General features: G+C 45.0%; 1 protein-coding gene across 1 annotated transcript in view; it reads left to right on the plus strand.

Annotated features, from left to right (window-relative positions):
* Positions 1-22,869: 22,869 nt before the first annotated feature.
* Positions 22,870-26,392, plus strand: part of LOC308320055 (voltage-gated potassium channel KCNC1-like) — a gene marked incomplete at both ends in the record, with an annotated part of 45,027 nt that continues 41,504 nt past the window's right edge. Inside the window, 2 exons of the mRNA XM_080770362.1 lie at positions 22,870-23,052; positions 26,154-26,392. The exon at positions 26,154-26,392 is cut by the window's right edge and continues 229 nt beyond it. Coding sequence (XP_080626488.1) covers positions 22,870-23,052; positions 26,154-26,392 — 422 coding nt within the window. The remainder of the gene's footprint in view (positions 23,053-26,153) is intronic.

Genomic DNA, 26,392 nt, shown 5'->3' on the forward strand with positions numbered 1-26,392 from the left:
CTGGTCCATACCATTCTACTGAGCATGTTGAAACATCCTCATTATACTGTACACTGGTCCATACCATTCAACTGAGCATGTTGAAACATCCTCATTATACTGCACACTGGTCAATAGCATTCTACTGAGCATGTTGAAACATCCTCATTATACTGCACACTGGTCCATACCATTCTACTGAGCATGTTGAAACATCCTCATTATACTGCACACTGGTCCATACCATTCTACTGAGCATGTTGAAACATCCTCATTATATTGCACACTGGTCCATACCATTCAACTGAGCATGTTGAAACATCCTCATTATACTGCACACTGGTCAATAGCATTCTACTGAGCATGTTGAAACATCCTCATTATACTGTACACTGGTCCATACCATTCTACTGAGCATGTTGAAACATCCTCATTATACTGCACACTGGTCCATACCATTCTACTGAGCATGTTGAAACATCCTCATTATACTGCACACTGGTCCATACCATTCTACTGAGCATGTTGAAACATCCTCATTATACTGCACACTGGTCCATACCATTCTACTGAGCATGTTGAAACATCCTCATTATACTGTACACTGGTCCATACCATTCAACTATAGGAGCATGTTGAAACATCCTCATTATACTGCACACTGGTCCATACCATTCTACTGAGCATGTTGAAACATCCTCATTATACTGCACACTGGTCCATACCATTCTACTATAGGAGCATGTTGAAACATCCTCATTATACTGCACACTGGTCCATACCATTCTACTATAGGAGCATGTTGAAACATCCTCATTATACTGCACACTGGTCCATACCATTCTACTGAGCATGTTGAAACATCCTCATTATACTGCACACTGGTCCATACCATTCTACTATAGGAGCATGTTGAAACATCCTCATTATACTGCACACTGGTCCATACCATTCTACTATAGGAGCATGTTGAAACATCCTCATTATACTGCACACTGGTCCATACCATTCTACTGAGCATGTTGAAACATCCTCATTATACTGCACACTGGTCAATACCATTCTACTGAGCATGTTGAAACATCCTCATTATACTGTACACTGGTCCATACCATTCAACTATAGGAGCATGTTGAAACATCCTCATTATACTGCACACTGGTCCATACCATTCTACTGAGCATGTTGAAACATCCTCATTATACTACACACTGGTCCATACCATTCTACTGAGCATGTTGAAACATCCTCATTATACTACACACTGGTCAATACCATTCTACTGAGCATGTTGAAACATCCTCATTATACTGTACACTGGTCCATACCATTCAACTATAGGAGCATGTTGAAACATCCTCATTATACTACACACTGGTCCATACCATTCTACTGAGCATGTTGAAACATCCTCATTATACTGCACACTGGTCCATACCATTCTACTGAGCATGTTGAAACATCCTCATTATACTGCACACTGGTCAATACCATTCTACTGAGCATGTTGAAACATCCTCATTATACTGCACACTGGTCCATACCATTCTACTGAGCATGTTGAAACATCCTCATTATACTGCACACTGGTCAATACCATTCTACTGAGCATGTTGAAACATCCTCATTATACTGCACACTGGTCCATACCATTCTACTGAGCATGTTGAAACATCCTCATTATACTGCACACTGGTCCATACCATTCAACTGAGCATGTTGAAACATCCTCATTATACTGCACACTGGTCCATACCATTCTACTGAGCATGTTGAAACATCCTCATTATACTGCACACTGGTCCATACCATTCTACTATAGGAGCATGTTGAAACATCCTCATTATACTGCACACTGGTCCATACCATTCAACTATAGGAGCATGTTGAAACATCCTCATTATACTGCACACTGGTCCATACCATTCTACTATAGGAGCATGTTGAAACATCCTCATTATACTGCACACTGGTCCATACCATTCTACTGAGCATGTTGAAACATCCTCATTATACTGCACCCTGGTCCATACCATTCTACTGAGCATGTTGAAACATCCTCATTATACTGCACACTGGTCCATACCATTCTACTATAGGAGCATGTTGAAACATCCTCATTATATTGCACACTGGTCCATACCATTCTACTATAGGAGCATGTTGAAACATCCTCATTATACTGCACACTGGTCCATACCATTCTACTAGGCTGCTTTCTTTTTCTGCTTTTGTTTTTCTCCCCTATATTTTATCATCGCTCTCAGGTGGGAAGCTGACAGTACCATGTCTACACTACCATGCATGCACCATGTCTACACTATAATGTAAGCATAACATAAGCATCCACATAGGCTATACTAGCTAAATTGATAAGATTGTTTGCAAAAATATTAAACAGATCAAGTGCTGCTCAAGGGTGTCCTTTACTACTACTACGGCCACATTTGTATTAAATATTTTAAAATGCAACTATTGTAGTCCTACTGTAAACCTTGGGTGGGATTCAAAACTCAGATCAATGAGATTGTATTTGCATTTAGTAACCACCTATGGGTAAGTTGATTATTTGCTGCCACCTGCTGTGTTAATGCTGCTATTGCACATGCATCTTCTAGGCCAAAATGTACACTAGTATACAGTACAGTCGTGGTGGAAGTACTGCATTTTCCCTTTTTTTCTTAATTAAAAGTATAAATACTCAAATGTTAGTTAAACAAATAGGCTCTGCTGCCGTGATCATGAGCGCACCTCCCGTTCTTATGACAGCGACTGGAGGTGTGGTTTTGAGGAGGTCAACTGCGCGGCCAAAGGAAGCTGTGTTTTGTGGGTTTTTTGACAGCTGGTGGATGGAAATGAAGCTCCACCCACGCAGCAGAATGCCGCTGGGGCAATCTTTTCTGGGAATCTGGCCGACGCAGGTGATACAGTACGTATTTTAGGACTCATTTGTAGATATGTTATTTTGTGAATGAATTTACATGTGCCCTGTCACCCTGTTTTCATCTCACTTCATGTGTCCCACTGATATTCATATCTAAAGATGTCTCTGCACAGTATCTGCCCCGTGAGATACATTCTTTCAATTCTCTGCTTAAGTTACGACAGAGCTAAACATTATGGTGTTAGGGATATTCATTTTCATAATTAGGGCTATGTATCGCTTAAAAATACATTTAGCTATACATACAGCTTCATTTCCATCCACCAGCTGTCTAAAAAAAACGGAAATGACGCAAAACACAGCTTCTTTTGTCCGCGCATGGAACTAAATTGTGCTCAGACCATTTGAATTGCTATTATTGTGTACACACGACAGAAACCAATCAATGGATGATATATTTCAAGAGTGAGAGAATAATACAAATCCAAATCATACTTCCTCCACACTGGGAGAAAAACAGCATCTGAAAGTGTAATGGGGCAGTAACTCCTTCCGAGCACAGACAGACAAGTGGTTTCCTTGAAACTGATTTTTTTGAAGGCTTGTGGATCCTCCAAATTCACTGTGAAAACTAAACAAAACAATAAAACAACCACGTTACAATTAACATAAAACGACATGCACACTGCATACAGCATGTAGATGCAAACGTTTTACCAAAGTAGAATACAGACAAAAAACAACAAATATCACGTTGGTAAAGAAAGAAAGAAAGAAAGAAAGAAAGGACCTATATAGGGACATTCTTTGCCACCATGCCAGTCATGAACCAATACAGCCACCCTGTCACAACGACTCACAACGAACCTCAGTGACCACGCAACAACGTACATCAACTAATGTCAATCAGTCTTCTATTGAAAATTAACCATTGGAATTGATGGCTGTTATGTCAAAGCCCAAAAGCTCTATCTCCAACCAAATGGAAATAGCAAATTCACTCATGGGATTATTGAAGTGATCAAGAGCCACATACACACAGTCACACACATATACTGTTCCCTGGTACAACAACTGAACTCACATACTGTACAGCAGATACAACACAACAGACCAACTCTAGATTCACATGATGACTATAGCATTCAACCCCAGAGCCAGAACCAGTTCCATTGCCATTTGCCACCCGGTCAATGGGTCCCAAAATGACAGCAATAGCACACCAGCTTGAATCACACGCATTAAAAACACAAGCAGTAGCCAAGAAGCAAAAGACAAAGTTCATACCTTGAGCTGTCGACTCTTCCACTTGACTTCATAAGATAGTTGTAGTGATGCCAGGGGAAAACTGTGGCTCTCTCTCTCCAGTTCATGATGAGACCTCCAGCAGCTCCTCCAGACTCCAGTCATCTCATCTCCATCCTCCATACATCTGGCTGGCTAGCTGGCCATGCAGTACTTCTCCTCCCAGTATCAATGGCCCCCAACCAGCCACATTATCCTGGCTGCCTGATCTTCTCACTCAGCCTTGGTCTGGATGTTTCGCACTACACAGCACATAGCAAGCATTCTGCTGTAGTGCCTTGGTCAGGGGTTTAGGGCATAGGCTCCATAGGGTCCAGCATTCACAGCATGTCGTGGTCAGGGGTTTAGGGCATAGGCTCCATAGGGTCCAGCATTCACAGCATGTCGTGGTCAGGGGTTTAGGGCATAGGCTCTATAGGGTCCAGCATTCAGGGGTTTAGGGCATAGGCTCTATAGGGTCCAGCATTCACAGCATGTCGTGGTCAGGGATTTAGGGCATAGGCTCCATAGGGTCCAGCATTCACAGCATGTTGTGGTCAGGGGTTTAGGGCATAGGCTCTAGGGTCCAGCATTCAGGGGTTTAGGGCATAGGGTCCAGCATTCACAGCATGTCGTGGTCAGGGATTTAGGGCATAGGCTCTATAGGGTCCAGCATTCACAGCATTTCAGGGCTCTATAGGGTCCAGCATTCACAGCATGTCAGGGCTCTATAGGGTCCAGCATTCACAGCATGTCAGGGCTCTATAGGGTCCAGCATTCACAGCATGTCAGGGCTCTATAGGGTCCAGCATTCACAGCATGTCAGGGCTCTATAGGGTCCAGCATTCACAGCATGTCAGGGCTAAGAAGAAGCTGATCTTGGGGATCTGGGGTCGTCACCCTGGCCCGTGTACCTGTGGAGCAGGTTGAGAGAGAGACCATATAATCTTTGAGTACAAGTATTGGCTATTTCCCCATATATAAGCCCACAATGGGGGTTGGATTTTTGTGCTAATTCGCTTATTTCCATCGAAATAAGTAGTAAAGTGTGCCGCTTGGGATACTATTTACATTATGATTTGAGCAATGGAAAAAAGCAAATTAGCACAACACCCCAATGCCCTATTCTATTCAATTCAATTCAATTCAATTCAATTCAATTCAATTCAATTCAATTCAATTCAATTCAATTCAATTCAATTCAATTCAATTCATTGGGGGTTTATGGTAGGGGAAATAGCCAATAATGCGCTTTTGCAGAAAATAACACCTGGACCTCTTTGGTGGGGACGTAACAACTACAAAGAAAAGTAAGAAAGCCTTCTAGCATCGAATTATCCTACAGTACCATTTTGTGCGGGAACCCCTTTTGGTGATATAGCATTATGTTATGCTTTAGCTATTAAAAAATAGCAGATATACAAGCTCTTAGCGGCGCGCTATGAGCTTGTAGGTCTGCTATTTTTGAAAAATCGACTGACACAGAAACATAGCTTTTTCAGAATACTGTCAGGATTTAGAAGACATTTTTAGAATCTGATGTCAGGTCAGAATGGGTTAAACCATCATTGGTAAACAGTTAAGAAGAATTCAGTTTTATACAAGGATGTGGTCCTGTGACACCCCAAACAAAACATTGTGTCTGTATATATTTATTCTATTTATGTATATATAGGACCCACATGCACACATACAGCACTTAATGCACCTTTGTTTTTTATTTCAACACCCAGTCCCTCCCTCCCTCTCTCTCTCACGCACACACACGCGCGCGCGCACACACACACACACACACACACACACACACACACACACACACAGTATGCTTAGCATAGGTATAGCTAACTCAGGTTTGTGTGCAATTCAGGTAACACTTTACAGCACTTCAAGCACCTTTGTTTGTTCATTTAATTTCACCCCCACCCCCCCCCCCCCCCCCCTCTCTCTCGCGCACACACACGCACGTTAATGCTCACTTAGCATTGGTAGCTAACTCACCTGCAGAATGAAAACAAACCCATCTTGTTATGAAGATAACTTCTCTTTCAAGCTGTCACACAGTGTTGTGACTGAGCAGTTTTCACATCCTAACACGCCAGACTACTCCACTTCATGGAGTGTAAAGTTACATTATAAGTTGTTTATATTTTTCACTCTGTTTACAACAAACAAGTTTGCAGCCCGTGTGGATGCCTGGATGGGTGTGTGTGTGTGGAGAGGGAGGGGGCGTGGCTACCGGAGGGTTTTAAAGAGCGCGCTTGAAGCCTGGTTAGGGAGTGTCTGCCAATTCACTGGAGCGTCTACTTCAAGTTTCTTTTAAAGAAATATAAACCAAATGCTCAATCACAGTTATGAGTTTCCCTCCCTAACTAGTCTGATTTGCTGTCAGCTGTGCTCCAATGAATGGACTCGACGCATGCATAAAATTGTGTATACATTTACAAATTTCTGCTGAGACAGTATTTGAAATTTAAATATTCTATTTTCAAATGGTTTATTGGTGCTCCATAAATAAAAAATAGCATCTCATGAGTGAGTGTGTGTTATAAAATATTGAACCTATGAAAAGTATCAGATTTGAATCACATTCATTTGAAATTATTTTAAATCAGAATTTAAAGATGTGACTCAGTCTGGACCCCAGGGGTCCTTGGTGGAGGGGCACCCTCTTTATCCATATTTATACGTCTTATTTATTTTTATCTTGAATGAATTACACTTTTATTATTATTATTAGTTACAAAAACAATTCGGAAGGGGGTCCCAAATATAGATTTATTTGGGGCTCCTTGACATGCAATTTGTTGAGAACCACTGCACTAAGGGACAAATATAATAACATCGTAATCATAATCAGAAAAAATCGTACATGCAATTTAGTTATGTGAATTCTCATAATTCTTTATTTAAAGATTTGTGAACAGAAGTTTATTGTCATATCATTAGCATTTGGATACATTCTTGTACAACTCTACGTGTAATATAGTAGGCCTGATCAAAATATGAGCATAGTGAATGATTACAATTTTAAAAAGTACAAGCAACTGCAAGCAACTGGACACACACACACACACACACACACACACACACACACACACACACACACACACACACACACACACACACACACACACACACACACACTAAGGCTGTCCCCAAACATTCAAGGTTCGAATGTTCGCTCGTTAGGGTTGGCACTCAAATCTTAATTAATGGGTTTGAACCATTCGTTTTTATTTTTATTTTTTTTAATAAAAAAAAATATATATATATTTCTTCCTTTTTTATTAACTCGAAAATAAATTAACACACACACACACACACACACACACACACACACACATACACACATACACACCCACACACACACACGCCGTCGCACACACACCAGCACGGCACAATTTGAGAAAAAGGTTAGTTCTCTCTCTCTCTCTCTGTTGTGTCTGTCTGTGTGTGTGTGTGTGTGTGTCTGTGTGTGTGTGTGTGTGTGTGTGTGTGTGTTTGTGTGTGTGTGTGTGTGTGTGTGTGTGTGTGTGTGTGTGTGTGTGTGTGTGTGCACGCGCATGTGCGTGTGACACTGATTTATTGAATATTCTGACTTTCAATTCAAATGTACATACATTGAGTTTTTATTGTATTGTTGCTTTTTGCCTTGGCAATGTAAATGTAACCCAGCCAACATGGCAACCCGCAAATGGCAACCCATGTCAACTGTCAATCAAGGCAGTATAAAGGTGACATCAGTTCCTACACTCCCCACTCCCACTTCCACCTATGCAATACAAGATGGCCGAAATGTTTGGCAGCAGCATGGCAAGCAGCAGCAGCAGCAGCAGCAGCAGCAGCAGCAGCAGCAGCAGCAGGTTCCAGTTCACTGTGACAACCTGTGGTTACTCTTCGGTGAGTCATATAGGCTTGGTGTCTTAACTTGGATCAACTGGTTAACTGTTTGTTTATTTTGAAAGCATTTGATTTATGATTTATGTTTGAACTTTTGGTTTAATAATTAATATTGATGTATTTTATTATAATATATATATATATATGTCATGTTATATAATATATATTATAAAATATTTTTGGCTATACAGCCACATGTGTTTCTAATGTGATGTAGGCCTACATAACACTAATGACACTTATCATTTCTCTTCATGTAATTCCAGAATATGAAGAGTCACTGCACCAGTGGTGTAGGCATGCAGCACCAAGCCCTGGACCCTGAGACGAGCCATGTCCGTGGGCCCCACAGCCCCACCAATTTAGGCTTCCGACCGAGGACCCCCACCCTGGAGCCCATGTGAAGTGTCCCAGACCGATGCCCCCCCCCCCCCTCCCTGCACAAGACATTGAGGTAGGAACTGTACGCTATAGCTGCTGCTGCTGGGAAGAGCTGCTTGCTGCGCAGTGAGTACAAATCTTGTTTATTGTCCTGTGCTGTCGCTGGTGTGGTTCTGCAGGGTAGCCTACTGATGGTGTTGCTCTCGCTTGCGTTTGCGTTCCGGCTTCCTGCGGTTGCGTCGCGTCGGGCTGCCTGCTGTTGCACTCGTTTGCGTTGCGTCTTTTGCGTCGACTGCCACAATTTCGGCCGGTTCTGTCATTTCACCTATTGTGGACACTGCCTGTCATCTGCAGAAGAACATGATGGTTCACGGTAACTGGGTAAGTATCTGTTTTTGTATTCTTTGCTGCTGGTAGGGTAGGGCTGGTAGGGTAGGGCTCCTACAAGGGTAGGTTTTTGCGTTGCGTCGCAAACAAAGCACTTTGGCACAGGCATGGAGCTCCTGGTTTACTGGGATGGGGTTCGATTCCCTGCTGCGCCCTGCTGAATGATTACATTTAATCTGTTAAACAGGCATCCTTTTGCACAATAGAGCGTCGCAGTCCCTCCCCCTTTCAGAAGAGTGGCCCAGGAAATTATTCTCCATTTCATTTTCTCCATAGGCATTTCAAAACTTACTTATTTAAAGACCTTTAAGCGTCTTATACGAAGTCAACTCCTGTCGTGACAAATCATGACAACGCACACAATATTTTGGACCAAATAATTTCAAAGAAGAACACAACGTGTTGTAACCTGCCGTTTTATCTACTTTCTAATTCTTTGTTTGGCCCGAAAAATTGTGTTTGTCATGATTGGTCCGAATGTTCACTCGAAAATTCCTGCCCAAGTTCGAGTCCTAAAATAAGGGCTAGGCAGGGTTATACCACACAGGTCTATCAGCGAGCCATCCACCAGTTCCTGAAAGTGTGCACAGTCCACCTGGACGGAAACATAAGATCTGGTTGATGTTTCTGTTGACAAGAATGCGTGTGTATATAACAGTAGTGTGTTCGGGGGCGTCGTAATCTCGTTAGTGTGATCTCTCCCGGGACCACCGGGGATCAATAACTGGCTCGTGGCTCAGTCCTCACCTTCTTCCCCCGTTTCCGAAGCGAGGTGGTCTCCCGGAGGGCAAAGACGTTGCCGCACACCGAGATCTCCCTCCACACGTTGGAATCTGAGTCCTCAGTGAAGTAACGGGGCGGGTGCATCACCAGCATGCCGTTGGTGGTCAGTCCGTCCATGTGTCTTCCATTTAACTGCATTCTCCTGCGAGGGGAAGAAGGCAGTGGTGAAAGAATCCTCAGATTTTTGTAAAAGCAGCAATACCACAAAAATCTATGTTACAACTTATAAGTAAAAGTCTTGTATTCAAATTTTAACTTAAAATCCGTGCACTTATAGTAGCAGTGTAGCACCAAACTTTTTCAAAAGTAGCTGATCTAAAGCTGACAACACATCAGATTGCAACGCACTGTGATGATCGCCCAGGTTTTACATGTATATTCTATTTTGAATGCATTTGTTCATAATGAATGGATAAATTAGTCAAACAAGTTGTGAATCTGCACAGTCACACAACATTTATTCTGACATTTCATAACCTACACCCAGGAAGATGTTATTGGAGGAGTCAAAGCCGGCGGCGTAGATGCGCGCGGCATGGGGTGGGCTCCTCTGGCAGATGATGTGGCAGGCATAGCGTGAGACGGTGTTCAGAACTGACTGGCTGTCGGGCCCTGTGTCCATCACCACCACCAAGTCAATGGGACCCTTCGCGCAACGCCCGATCTGTTATAGACAAACACAAGGGGTTGACATTCTGTGTTGTTTAAATACTGCATTAACCACATATTGGGCTGGAACCCCTTTTGGTGTTAGCATTATGTTATGCTTTAGCTAGATCTACAAGCTCATAGCGCGAGTGGCGCTACGAGCTTGCAGGTCTGCTATTTATTTTTAATCGAAGAGCGACTGACATAGAAACATTGCATTTTCAGAAAACTGTCAGGATGTAGAAGACATTTTTAGAATCTGATCTCAGGTCAAAATGGGTTAACCACATTCACCCTAGTGCCCTGTGTCATGTCAGTAAGTAAATACAAAAGTAAAGAAACTTCTAAAATAGCAGATCTGCTTACAAGCTCTGTGATCTGTGTGCATCGCTGTATAGTGCAATATGCATTATGCATAACGCTGATAACGGATCCTACAGAAACATGTCCGTGTTCCTGTCAAGAGCGTATTCCATCACGTCCGTGGAGACTTGGGAGAAAGTGTAGGATACGCTGTGCCCGTCCTTGATGCTGATCGCCTATGGAACACAGAGAAGTTCACTGTTAGAAACATCAAATAGTCAAAACGTTAAATAGTACCCAACCACAAGTGGAATTAAGTTGCTCTGTAAAATGTGTATGTTATTACAATTCATCAAATCACAACATCACTACACGTTGTGAACTTGTAGATAACTATGCTATTTTCAATATATTTTAAATAGGTCTCCAGTGGTTAATGTACAGTAGTGCAGTGGATTGTAGACAGTGGCGGAAAGTACATACCGTACATCTACTCAAGTATAGTAGCACCATTTCAATACTAGATTTTCAGGCTGCTTTGTGATCTTCAAACCTAGTCCTATGTTGCACTGATAAGAGTCACTGAAGTATGGCCATTTGAAGTGTTAAATACTGCTATTTTACACTGTGGTATTGTTACTTTTACTTAAGTCCCAATTCCACCAGTGATTGTACCTTAGCTGTCTGTGGGTTGCAGTCCATGTGCACAGTGCTTGGTTTCACACCGTTGGCCTTGGGTCTCTGGCACAAACTGAATTGACATTTCCTCCTGGTCTCGGCCCCACTGGGCTGGAAGCCATTATACCTGTGAAGAGAAGATGAAGAAAAGTGTTGGGCGTGCTGGGATTAATAAAGCGAGCTTGTAACAACTCTCGTTTCGGTTCAGATCTTGGAACAGCGTGTATGCATGGCCGGTGTCATAATATGGAGATTGATGGCGAAGAGTCGCAGGATCAACTTGGCCAGGCAGATCTGATATACATATATTTGTCCTGCGACTGAGAGGCTATGTCTGTCTACATTTCCACAAGTCCCCCTTTGTTTATTTTCACTGACAACGCTTCTTCTTCAAAATGATTTGGCCAAATAATAACTAACTGATCTACAAGCTGTGGCATGTCGCTAGGCAACAGGCCGCCAGGTAAGCGTGGGACCCGAGAGAGCCAGTGGGAAGGAGAGAGAGAGCAGCTGAGAAGGCCCCGCCTACCACTCGGCCAGCTGGTAGACGGCCGCTACGTCCCCGCCTACATATTGTCTCAAGTTCATGAGTACTACGAATCAAGACCACCTGCGGAGCCAGACAGACAGACAATATGTAGGCGAGGCTGCCTCTGCCCTCACTTCCCACATGACGCTCGGAGAGACAGGTCGGGCCATGCTCTGGCGGTAAGCGACTCACACACACACACACGCACACACCCACAACCAGCGATATGTATATGTGAAGATTGAGGCAAGCATTAACCCAACCCTCTCTTTCCCACATAGGCAACGCGCTCCTGTCATTAACCCAGATTCACGCAACTGGCGAGGTTGAGACGGGGAAGGGAAAACCCCCGTCAGTGCGCCTCGGCCAGGAGGAATATTATCGCAATATCATACAGATCCAGAGGACCTGGTTAGGGAAAGAGCCGGCCAGCGCCACCCCTATAGGGAAAGAGGGGAAAGCCTGGAGCTCCCACCAGTGACTGTTTTGTTGTTTCTGATCCTATGATTTATCTTGTTCAAGCCCAACCCCACGGGTCTGTTTACAAATAAAGACGCCTGTCGGCGAGATTCTGTAGTAATCTGTACCAGTGAGTGTCTCAGTTCTGTTCAGTTCCCACAAGTGGTGGAGAATAGTGGGCTTTTCACGAACTGAACCGCACCGACCTCTCTGGGACAGATGGATAGGGACCCAGCGATCGAAGCGCTCCTCCAGAGCCAAAACAATTTACAAGCCTCTGTCCATGAGTTAGTGCGCCACTTCCATAGGGAGGCTAACGTGGCGCGCAACCCAGCCGAAGTAGGTACTCACTAAACTCACGCCAGAAGATGACATCGAGACGTACATTGACTTGTTTGAGCGCACCGCGGCTCGAGAGCGTTGGCCAGTGGTTGACTGGGCCAACATCCTGGCGCCGTTTCTCACCGGGGAACCACAACGGGCGTGGGGAGATTTGTCCCTCGCTGATTCCCGAGACTATCAACGGCTAAAGATCGCAATACTCGCTCGCCAGGGCCTCAGCTTACCGGCACGCGCACAGCGTTTCCATGACTGGACCTTCCATCTCTCCCAACCACCACGCGCGCAAATAGCAGCCCTGGGCCGTTTGACTCATAGCTGGCTAACGACAGCAGGAGACTTACCCCCCGTAGATAGAGTAATGATTGATAAGTGTATCAGAATGTTGCCGCCAGAGGCCCGACAGTATGTAGCCCAGGTCGCCCCCGGCTCGGTGGACGAGCTGGTGAACCTAGTAGAGAATTACACAGTGACCCTGGACGTCATGAGAGGAACCAGGAGCGAAGCAGCGAAACCCAAACAGGAGGAGCGCACAGGACGGGATAGGAGGGGACGCTCGCCGCCCCGACAGCGCACCAGCAAACAGGAGAAGAGCCCTCGGAACCAGGACCAGGCCCGCCGCTGTTACGTGTGCGGCCAGGCTGACCACCTGTCCTGGTCCTGCCCAGACCGCCACGGGGGCGATGTCCCGATGCCCTCTGCGAACAGCACCGACGCCGGCAGACGCTGCCTGCACACGGGCACCGACCGCCGCGGCCACACCAACCTCCCGGTGAGGATCAACGGCGTAGACACGGAGGCCCTCCTGGACTCGGGCAGCGCCGTGACGTTGGTCCACGCCGACTATGCCGGGCCGGTGAGTGGGACCATCATGCCCGTCAGCTGTGTGCATGGAAACAAGCGAGACTACCCAGTGTGCGAAATACATATCCAAACCACCCGCGGCACCACACTGGTGTCAGCGGGCGTGGTACCGACCCTGCCAGTCCCCCTGCTGATTGGGTACGACTGCCCCCTGTTCGAACGCCACTGGCGCCCCGGCGTGGAGAGGCCACCAGGGAGGCGATCAGGCCGCCGCCGCCGCCGCCGAAGCAGACCACGGCCACCCCGCGGGACGCGACCCGCATGCCCAGCATTTGGAGCTCCGTCTGACGCCTCGGGAAGTGACAGCTCCCACAGCCCTGACGACCCAGGCACCGAAGGGGACGCCGGACCACCCTGCACCCCAGGAGCGGACCCCTTTGCGGAGTTCCCCAACGCAGACACCCCCTCCTCTCCGAGGGTAGGGGAATTCGCTACAGCACAGTGGAGCGACACCAACTTGGAGATGGCGCGGCAGCGCGTGGACGTCATCAACGGACAGAAGCAGAGCGGGGTGAGTGTACTTGTTTTCCCCTATTTTATGTGTAAAGCTGGGCTGTTATACCGGGTGGTTAGGGACAAGCGAGAAGAGGAAGTAGAGCAACTCCTAGTCCCAAAACAGTATGTCACTCGGGTGCTGTATCTTGCGCACACGCATCAGTTAGGCGCGCACCTCGCCGTGCAGAAAACCTATGAGCGTATACTGGCAAGATTTTACTGGCCGGGAGTTAAGAGGGCTGTTGAAGTCTTTTGCCAAAGTTGTCCTGAGTGCCAGAAGACGGCCCCGCGGCCCACATATAGAAATCCCCTAGTACCGCTGCCTATTATTGAAACTCCATTTGAGCGTCTAGCCATGGACATTGTGGGACCCCTCCCAAAATCCGCAAGAGGACACCGTTACATACTGGTGATATTAGATTATGCCACCCGGTACCCCGAGGCCATCCCGCTCCGCTCTGCCACGGCCAAGACAGTCGCACATGAACTTTTAATGCTATTTAGTAGGGTCGGAATACCGGCGGAGCTTCTTTCGGACCAGGGCACATGTTTCATGGCACGCATGCTAAACGTGCTGTACAAATGGCTAAAGATCAAGCGCATCCGCACCTCTATTTATCACCCCGAGACGGATGGCTTAGTAGAACGCTTTAACCAAACGTTGAAAAAAATGCTCAGAAAACTGGTCGATATAGACGGAAAAGATTGGGATCAGCTCATCCCCTATGTCCTCTTCTCTATTCGAGAGGTCCCCCAGGCGTCGACAGGGTTCTCCCCCTTTGAATTGGTGTATGGGAGGAGACCCCGGGGACTGTTGGACATAGCTAAGGAGACGTGGGAAACACAGCCGTCCCCGCACAGAAGTGTGATAGAGCATGTTGACAGGCTACAGGAGAGAGCGCGCAAAATCTGGCCCATGGTGCGCGAACACATGGAACGCGCACAGCGGGATCAAGCGCGCATCTACAACCGGGGGGCACGCGTAAGAGAGTTCCAGGTGGGCGAGCAGGTGCTCGTCCTCGTGCCAACCAGCGAGTGCAAGTTTCTTGCCAAGTGGCAGGGGCCATACGAGGTGGAGACGCGCATCGGCCCGGTCAACTACAGAGTGAGACAGCCAGGCAGGCGAAAGCCACTTCAGATATACCACGTTAACATTCTTAAAAAGTGGCATCCGCCTAGCACTGTTCCCCCCCGTCTCTCTCTCACCACCTTCTCCCCGCCCCCCCCTGTCCCCATAGGAGAAGACTTATCGCCGACGCAGCGGCAGGACGTACAGGAGCTGCTTAGCCAGTGCGCGGATGTGTTTTCGGAACGGCCAGGACGCACACATGTCATCGAACATGACATCGAAACCACCCCCGGTAAGGTGGTCCGTCAACGGCCGTACCGTATACCCGAGGCGCGCCGCATAGCGATCAAGGACGAGGTAAAACAAATGCTCGAACTAGGCGTGATAGAGGAATCCTACAGCCCCTGGGCCAGTCCCATAGTAATAGTGCCCAAGCCGGATGGCTCATTGCGCTTTTGCAATGACTTTCGGAAGTTGAATGAAGTGTCAACTTTTGACGCGTATCCGATGGCCCGCGCGGACGAATTGATCGAACGGCTAGGCCCCGCCCGGTTCGTCAGTAGGCCTACGCTAGACCTCACAAAAGGGTATTGGCAAGTCCCATTATCGGCACGGGCCAAGCCAAAAACCGCCTTCTCCACCCCGGAGGGCCTTTTTCAGTATACCGTCCTCCCGTTCGGTGTCCATGGAGCACCCGCCACGTTTCAGCGGCTAATGGACCGGGTCCTGAGACCCCACAGGGACTTTGCCGGAGCATACCTGGATGACATCGTGGTCCACAGCGCCACCTGGCGGTCACACCTACAACACCTAGAGGCAGTGCTCGGGGCGCTGCGCAAGGCCGGGCTGGTAGCCAACGCCAAGAAATGCCGCATCGGCCTGACGGAGACGGACTACCTGGGCTTCACGGTGGGACGAGGCTGTGTCAAACCACAGCGGAAGAAGGTGGAAAGGCTGAGGGATTGGCCCCGACCGATCACCAAGAAACAGGTGAAATCATTTATGGGGCTCATAGCCTACTACCAAAAATGTATTAAAGACTTTGCCACTCTTGCAGCGCCACTATATGACCTGACCAAGAAGAGCCTGCCCCACCACGTAGGGTGGACCCCCGAGGCGGAGGAGGCTTTCCACACACTGAAAGCGGCTATATGTGAGGAACCGGTACTCATTGCCCCGAATTTCAGCCAACCTTTCGTCCTTCACACCGACGCCTCGGGAACGGGGGTAGGAGCCGTGCTCTCGCAGGTCATAAACGGAGAGGAACACCCGGTAACGTATGTCAGTCGAAAGCTACTCAAGCACGAGCGCAACTATGCCACGGTGGAGAAGGAATGTCTCGCCATCAAATGGGCTATTCATCACCTTCGATACTACCTCTGGGGGAGGCAGTTCACCGTCATCACGGATCACGCCCCCCTGAAGTGGATGTCCCGCAACAAGGACAGGAATGACCGCGTCACCAGATGGTTCCTAGAGCTGCAGAACTATAAGTTCGACGTACAACACCGACCCGGGAAGGACATAGCGCACGCAGACGCGCTCTCCAGGAGGTATGAAGAGGAGACTGAAGCTTCCGGAGCTACCGGCAAGCTTGGAGGGAGGATGTGTGGCATGTCGCTAGGCAACAGGCCGCCAGGTAAGCGTGGGACCCGAGAGAGCCAGTGGGAAGGAGAGAGAGAGCAGCTGAGAAGGCCCCGCCTACCACTCGGCCAGCTGGTAGACGGCCGCTACGTCCCCGCCTACATATTGTCTCAAGTTCATGAGTACTACGAATCAAGACCACCTGCGGACCCAGACAGACAGACAATATGTAGGCGAGGCTGCCTCTGCCCTCACTTCCCACATGACGCTCGGAGAGACAGGTCGGGCCATGCTCTGGCGGTAAGCGACTCACACACACACACACGCACACACCCACAACCAGCGATATGTATATGTGAAGATTGAGGCAAGCATTAACCCAACCCTCTCTTTCCCACATAGGCAACGCGCTCCTGTCATTAACCCAGATTCACGCAACTGGCGAGGTTGAGACGGGGAAGGGAAAACCCCCGTCAGTGCGCCTCGGCCAGGAGGAATATTATCGCAATATCATACAGATCCAGAGGACCTGGTTAGGGAAAGAGCCGGCCAGCGCCACCCCTATAGGGAAAGAGGGGAAAGCCTGGAGCTCCCACCAGTGACTGTTTTGTTGTTTCTGATCCTATGATTTATCTTGTTCAAGCCCAACCCCACGGGTCTGTTTACAAATAAAGACGCCTGTCGGCGAGATTCTGTAGTAATCTGTACCAGTGAGTGTCTCAGTTCTGTTCAGTTCCCACAAAGCTTTAAGCAGAATTACAGAGAGACACTAGAGGATCAGGAAAGCTCATACTGTATGTTTCAGTACATGTAAAAACATACAAATGCAAAAAAAATCACCTAGTTATGATTACGTCACAAGTTCTTGACACTTTTCATTGGTTAAGTAGTTGTAAAACCAGCAGCCAAAACGTAACCACTTTCACATTCAAACATTGCAATACAAAATAGCGGGACAAAAAGTAAGGAAGAGGCCCAATTTCTTCCCAATATGGCTGTTGTCCATAGTACTTCAATGAATGTTTCATACCCCAGGACAATGAGCTCCCCATATTTCAATGTATGAACTGAGGTTCTTGATGTGCTATTTATACTGTGCTGCTGTTGAATCATTACCATACACAGTTATTTGATAGGCCTATACAGCCTGATCAACCAACTTTTCAGCTGTACATTTCTCCTACTATAAGTTGATCAAAGGGCTCTCTCTCTCTCTCTCTCTCTCTCTCTCTCTCTCTCAAATCAAAGGGATTTCATTGGCATGAGAAAACATATGTTGCTTATAGAAAACGATGTTCTTACAAACCCATACAAATTGTATATTTGCTGAAGATATGAAAAGCTCTAAAGTTAAAAAGTTATACATCCAACGTAGGATGTTTTGAAATAAATGGCATCAACAATGTTTTGCATCCACGTCACTTTGTATAGAAACCTGACTATTAAATAGTACATTTTTCATGTGTTTCATGACAGTTGCTCGGTTTGTAGTTTGTACAGTATTTCTATACAGAGATCACTCAGTGTGTGGACAGTGAAGAAATACACACACTGATTACAGTGGTGTAAAGTAAGTATATTTACCCAAGTACTGTACTTAAGTACTGTGTATGTAAAAATGACTATAAAATATTATAAAATAAGGTTTGAAATTGCCTCTTTCTGTTCGGTTAGGGTCACTAAAGGGCCAGTTAACTCGTTTTATGAAGGGAAGAATGACTTGTGTAACAGGGTTGTGTGCGACGGGGGGGGGGGGGGGGGGTGTAGAGAGCACAGAAACGTTATGCTGGGAAAGGAGCTCCAGCAGGTCTTTATCATATAGACATGCATGGCAGAAATACACTGGCAGTGGCAGCTAACACGTCCTGACTTCCTGTACAAAGCATTTCCAGTGTCCTGTTTTGGTACCCACACACTTCTCAGGTGCTCACTCTGTTTTACAGCCAGAATTTAGGTTCCCACTCTGTTTTGGAGCCCAGTTTTTACAGTTCCCAAATGTACCAGGTGCACACTCTGTTTTGGTGTCCAGCCCACTTATCCAATATCAAATTCTGTGAGACATCTGCCAAGATACTATGAATCTCCCATGCCACAAAGGTTGGTGCTGTGAACTATGGCCACAGGACTCACTGCATGAAGAGTGGATACTGTAACATTAATTTGGTAAATTTGGGCAGTGACTATACACAATGAATATTTATTAATTAATGGAAAGAAACCTCAATTGAATATTTGATTTGTCCGTTTTATATGTAATTGAAAATAAATGGAAATGGAAATCATGCACATAAATGTTGTTTTGTTTAGGCAAGATCATCGATATGTTCATTCATAAAGTCACTGGAGATAGACAGACTGTGCTTTGACATTTACAGTTATATTTATTGATAGACTATGATGTTAACTCAGTCTGAGCAAGTATACAGGCAAGGCAAGGCAATATTATCTATATAGCACCTTTCACACACAAGTACAGCTCATGTAAAGCCCAGGCAACACCTATAGACATCATTGTGAGTAAGCAATGTTTAATTAATATTTTTAAATTTGACTTATAAACAGCTATAGTTGGGAATTTGCTAATGGTTTGGAAAATTGTTCCAGGTTTGTGATGCATGGTAGTGAAATGCTGCTTCACCATGTTTTGTTCCAACTAATGGGTGAATAATAAGGGCCTTTCTCGACATATCGCTCACCTCGATCCGCTCCATCCCCTCCTGGTGCTGCGTCCATCTTGGAAACTAAACACAATATAAACTAGAACTGCACTCTGCCGAGTGCATACTTGCTTGTTGCACACTAGTAGGCCATAAATGGCCTACTAGTGCGCAAGCAGAGCGCGCAAGTACTTTCGACCGCTGGAAACTATCACATCTCAGTATCTCTGTGAAGGAACGTTTGAAATGTATAATCATTACGTGTAACTATTTGCTACCTAACTACTTTTTTACAGAAAAATGAATCATTGATATGTGATGAAAAAAAAAGGTATATAAACTGAATTAAAATATATTATACAGTATAATTATTGTATTACTTATTGTAAATTGTCAATTGTTTTAAATGTATTTCATTTTGTACTATATATTAATATATTAATACTAAATCATGATCAGAGTAATATGTGTCTCTAACTTCAATTTCTGTAATAATACTTTCAAATTTGTTGAAATATACATTTCAACAAATGTACAGGCACAGATTTACAAATTACAAATCACATTACAACTACATACAGAGTATGTAGTTGTAATTTGATTAGCAGTATACTGTGGTTACTTGGTTCCAAAAAGTGAAGCCAAGTTTTTTTCAACCGTAGGTTTGTGCCTGGTTTGCTGGGACCGGTTACAACATTACGTCATCGTTGTGAACTGGGACCAGAGTACATGGTGTGTATATGACGTAATGTTGTAACTTGTAACTTGTAACTAGTCCCAGAAAACCAGGCACAGACTGTATGTAGTTGTTCTAGTTACAACTACATACAGAGTATGTAGTTGTAATTTGATTAGCAGTATACTGTGGTTACTTGGTTCCAAAAAGTGAAGCCAAGTTTTCTTCAACGGTAAATCTGTGCCTGGTTTGCTGGGACTAGTTACAACATTACGTCATCCTTGAGAGAGTACATGGTGTGTATATGACGTAATGTTGTAACTTGTAACTTGTAACTTGTAACATTACGTCATATACACACCATGTACTCTCTCAAGGATGACGTAATGTTGTAACTAGTCCCAGCAAACCAGGCACAGATTTACCGTTGAAGAAAACTTGGCTTCACTTCGAAGAGACCAAGCAAAACGATTACTTGCGCGCTCTGCTTGCGCAAGTAACAATTGGAGAGGGGTGGGGCCGAGAAAGGCCCTTATTAGTAGGTTAGCCCCATGAGATGTACGTAGCTGGGCCCAGAGCCACAGAGAGATTTATAAATCTAAACAGTAAAACAGTATAATAATTCGTAATTAGTGCAATGTACTACATTTCTGGTGTGCAATGTTCTATATAACATCCCCCCCCCCTGCCCCAAAAAAGGCAGCGCCCGCACAAAGTGCAGGCACTGGATTTGCCGCACCGCGCATGGTGGTACTGTGGTGTCAATATCCCAAGGTTGGCAGGTCTGTTTCATGAATAATATATCAGTCTAACTTACTTCCATGGTTCGTCGTCGATGTAGAAGTGGGGGGAAACGTGTGCAGCTGACAAAGAAGTTTGCCTCGGTCACTCACTTGTGCTCGGCTACGGGGTCCCCCCGAGTTGACAGTGCCCAGATTTGAACCCATGACTTTGTGTTCCAAAGGCAGTAGCTCTACCGACTGTGCTATCCAGACCCAATCAGTTATTCTATTGTTAACAGCAGAATCATTCAGTGTTTGTCATGACAATTATGTGTGTCCTGGTCAGGGGGGCAGTCAGACAGATATTTTGTGAAGCCACTAAGGAAATCGGGACTTCCTGAAAGTTCATATAATGGCCTGTTGTGGCGCTGTCATTGGGCCCAAAAAAACTCATATCTCCATAGAGGTCTATGTATTTGGGCCCAACTTCACCTAGACTGTATTACCTTAATAAACATGGTCATGAATACTTTCTGCTTCCAGTCACTAGTTTAAAGTCTCATTTCTCATGTCATAAATTTTTTTTTCAATCATCCTCCCACTCTTATCTATATCAGCCGTCCCCTTGAATTCCTGCAACCACCTTGAGATGGACAGCAATTCAACTCCCCTCATGTTGTTTTGACAACACATTTTGATATAGTTTTAGTCATAGTCTTTTGATTAAACTTTCATTTAGTTTTAGTCATATTTTAGTCGACTATAAATCTACTGTTGATTTTGGTCGACAAAAGTGTATATTTTGGTACAAATCTGTATATATTACAAATTAGTATATATTATAGGCCTATATTTTGGTATATAGGCTACTGTAATGGTATATTTATTTGCCTGGGTTTAGTCATTATAGATTTGTTTTTATTTTGTTTTATATTTAAGTTTTCGTCAGTGAAAAAGTTTTAGATGACCAAATCAACACTGCTACAGATGGATAATAAGTATTCATTGACTTACCGTGTTGTGTTGGTGTTGCATACGATCGAGACACGATCGAGGAGGATGTTCTTTCTGAACCCTGCAAACCCCTAGTGCCATGCCACCCCCTAGTGTTCACATTTAACTTTTATGAATATTTTCCCCAACTCTGAACATTTGTTGGCTTTTGCAGTGTTGATTCAAGACTTCAACACTGCCTGTCCATCTACATGTGACACATATGCATTTTCTTGTTTGCAAACCAAGTCCAACATCTTAACCACTAGACCAAAGGGATATCCCTATGGACTGGGGAGATATTAGACTTTGAGGCCATCAGGCAGAGGCTCTGAGCCACACTCACCCCCCTTTGGACCTAATCCCACGGGGGGGAAAAGTCGGTCTTATAACTGTACCGTGCAAGTTGTATAGGCTAGGCTATAATTTACAATTACATTCAGACCTTTTTCCCAAAGCATAAGCCTATTCCGTAGGCTATAGCATGGCTGGCTATACTGTACCTGATCGATAGGCTAAGTGAAAATATGTAGACACATTTTATTTTCCACCACTGCACTTGTTTTGGATCTCCTTCTATGCACATTGCTCACATGTCTTCAACTTGTTTTCACTTGAATGCACAGAGACACAAATGGAACGCTTTGGATGCGTCAAGTTCAAGTCTCGCCCGCCCCGGGGAGCACGTCAGTCAGTGTGCGCTCATATACGCGTGGCACACAAAAACACATGCGCTTTGTAGGTCTAAAAATATAGAGTGTGTGTGTCTGGGAGTGGTAATAGACACGGATCAATGCGATGTCTACTCCACTGGGAGGAGAAGGCTAGGCTACTATATATGGTTTCTGATTTCACTATGAGAGAGAGAGAGAGAGAGAGAGAGAGAGAGAGAGTAGCTGTCCATTCAGCACCAGCTTGTGAATGGAATCAAAAAGTCATCATGATCAGAATACGGAGACTGGAGGACCAGTTGGAGTATGGCATCATCTCTACATCAAAACTATATGAATTATTATCATTAATAATATTATGATTTGAAACAAATAGAAAATAGACCACACCTGCTGCCTTAATTCTCTCTCGTGGATCTCATGTAAGTTGATGTATACGCCCACGGCCACTCCTCGGGTCTGATTTGCTCTCTGGAAGCGAAGTGAAGCAAAGCGGAGGTATTTTCGGGGGACGGACGCGCGGGCCGGTTTGATGATCGAGTCATGCCCTTAGAGGAGCGTCCTGCAGCCGGGCCAGCAGCAGCATGGGCCAGCCGCACGGCGACGCGGACGCGTCCGACACGGAGCGGGTCGTGATCAACGTGGGAGGGACGCGCCACCAGACCTACCGCAGCACCCTCCGCACCCTGCCGGGGACCCGGCTGGCCTGGCTGGCCGAGCCCGAGGCACAGCACCCTGGACACGGACACTTTCACTATGACGCCTCGGTGAGCTACACACACAGGTGCGGGTGGTGGGAGAATTCACAGGATCTTACTCAAGTAGGCTACAAGTAATCATTAAACAGTTTAGAAATACTATAGGTCGAAAGTAGGCCTAACGTCTGGTATATCCATGCACATTTGTATAGGCCTACTTGAATAAAAGTCATAAAGGCCCCAGAATATAGGCCTAGCCTACTTAAATTATACCAATTAAAACAAAGTGCAGAATGAATGGAGAGATAATAACGCTCTCATCATTAACACAAAAAAGACAGAAGAGATTGTTTTTGGTACACCACAGATCCCCCATTACTATTCATGGTGAACCCCAACAGGTGTTCGTACAAATACCTTAGTAGTAATAGACCATCTATTGTCATTCCTTCGCTGTCTAAGATCCTCCTTTTTTTGTTTTTCACTTCTGTTATGAGTGTTCTTCAGTACTGTATAGTAGGCACCTATAGTATGGATGTTTGTCTGCAGCCCTAAAGTCACAACTGCTGCAACAACTGCACATTTGTTCAAAGACTGTTGGACAACAACTTCAGAAACTTTATACATCCACTTATGATAACAACATCCTAAGGTTAGCAAGGAATATCACTCTAATACTAAGCATGTGTTGTATGGAGAATATAGGTTGCTACCTTCAGGAAGGAGATATGGTGTACCAGCATACAATAAAGTCAGACTAAAGAGGTCCTTTGTCCACCTGCAGTCGACCTTGAGGCTTAATCAGGAGTTGTATATGCCACAGGATAATCTAAGCGGTGGATATTGCTCTTGTGTTCATGTCTTTATGTATGTAAATTGTCTTGTTCTTTGTGTCATGTCAAATGTGTGTATATGTGTTCTGCATACTTGGCTGCTGTGTCGCAAGACAAATTTCAGTGTGAACTGACAATAAAGTAGCCTACTATATCATATCAATCTCACATGTTTTCTAAAAGTATTTAGCCGATAGACAAGCTCACAACGCCCGTGTGCGATGCGATGCGTTGTGAGCTTGATAAGATGGTGTGAAGTGATTAAATTGATGCATGTTTTGTAATAATTCTCAAAATGTAAGGAACTATATCGTTTTCAAATAATTGGTGGGTAAAAAGTATAGGAATTGTATAAGAGAAGACATAAAGATTTGGAATTGCCCCAGGTCTCTTTGGACTTCATTCATCAAATCCATATAGCCTACTCAAATATATAGGTCCCATGTGTAATATACATTCAGTTAGTTTCTATGAAGCACTGTAATTAATCTAAATGCTTTATGTGTCAAAACTGAGACAATACATCATTGATACATTTTATAAAATAAGTAAGCAGTTCATTAATTGAAAATTAATCAATTAAAATGTATAATGTAATAGACAACATTGTTTCCCCATAACTTCCACTTATCATGTCTTCCACTTTTCCTGTGTGTGTGTGTGTGTGTGTGTGTGTGTGTGTGTGTGTGTGTGTGTGTGTGTGTGTGTGTGTGTGTGTGTGTGTGTGTGTGTGTGTGTGTGTGTGTGTCATTGGCATGAGAAAACATATCCTTTAGCTTTACATTGCCAAAGCAAGTGTCAAAATATAATAAACCTGTTGAAGATGAGGATATATACAGTTGGAAGGGGTAAAGCATTTTGTAAACAGAGCTATGTCACATTGTGTCGTTATGTTATACAGGGTATAAAGCTTTTTGGAAAAAAATAGCATCAATGTTTTGCATGCAGTCACTTTTTCTCAAGACTATTTAAAATTTAAATACATAAAACCTCATATATTTAAGATGTGTTTAAAGGTATAGCAGCTCTGTTTATGTGCAGACAATGGTCTACTTGATACATATATCCTTAGGGTGGTTGTATTCCTTAGGCTAATCTTCTTTTGTCTCAACAGTTCACAAATATTGCTGCTGTGCTGTCACTGTGTTTGCACGTTGTTGTATTTCCATATAGGTATAGGTTCAAACTCACTTTGGGTGTGTGTAATCTGTGTGTCATGTCACGACTATGAATGGGTACCGAAACTCGGTTCCAAGTAGGAACCGATAACAACACGGTGGGGTACCATGGCACCGCGTCCTGCAAAAAAAGTCGTGACTCACTTGAAAATTTCACAAATATTTTGTTTGGCCTTGATGATGATGACTGTCATTCTAAGGACAGTGGGTGGCCCTATACATAATACGTGCAGAGGGCCTGGGCAGTGGCTCAGTGGTCCGGGTGCCTTGGCTGGTGATCCGGTCTGGCAGTGTGCCGCGGGTTTGACTCCCGATCCCGACGGCCTTTGCTGCATGTCTTCCCCCCATCTCTCTCCCCATTTCCTGTCGGTCTACTGTCTGTCCCTCCATGGAGGGAATAAAATAAAGGCGAAAGCAGGTCAGCGTTCAATGCCATTTGTTTTGAGTTTCGTGTAGGCCTATTATAAGATGACTGATATGTACAATAAATGGTTTGGCACATTGAATGAATGAATCACGGTATAATATCAACTCAACCCAGTTGCCCACCAGTATAGCTTACAGGTATTCTTTAGCTCAAATATTTGCTTCTGGGGATCCCTGGGACAATTATTTTTAGATGGGGGTCGACAGCAAAATACATAATTTTGTGGGTCCTTGACTTGAAAACGCTTGAGGACCACTTAGCAACACTGTCTCACCCCCAAAAGGGTGACAAATGAGGCACATGTTGACTTTTGGGGAATATTATATGAGTTACATATGAGCCTCAATTGATCATCGCAAATTGGGTCTGAGAATGGCACTTCAACTTTCCTACATGCAGTGATGGCACTGTTTGACATTTGGTTAGGTCACAATATGACCTAACCAATTTTGGGTGTGAGACAGTTTCAGTCTGTTTCAGACAACTGTTGATTTAGAAGACATTTCGTTAGACTCATAGCATATTTGACTAATAAATGTTTTGGTCAAAATGACATTTTTGCATAATTCTATTTTCCTAACCCTGCTGGTCCCCTCATTTTATTATTATTATTATATTTTGAGCAAATTTCATTTTTTTCCCCTGAAAACCTTCAAAAAGGCAATTAGGCTATACGAGGCTAACGATTTGTGTGCCTCAGGTCTTAATGAGTTAATTCTTGCTTCTTTGCAGGCAGAGGAGTTCTTCTTCGACCGCCACCCGGGCGTGTTCTCCCACATCCTCAACTACTACCGTACGGGCAAGTTGCACTGCCCGGCCGACGTGTGTGGACCACTGTACGAAGAGGAGCTGGCCTTCTGGGGCATCGATGAGACCGACGTGGAGCCGTGCTGCTGGATGACCTACCGGCAGCATCGCGAGGCCGAGGAGGCCCTGGACAGCTTCGGAGGGGGTCCCATGGAGGCCTCGGA

The sequence above is a fragment of the Protomyctophum bolini genome (assembly GCF_963924005.1).
Source record: "Protomyctophum bolini genome assembly, chromosome: 1".
In the NCBI taxonomy this organism is placed as follows: Eukaryota; Metazoa; Chordata; class Actinopteri; order Myctophiformes; family Myctophidae; genus Protomyctophum; species Protomyctophum bolini.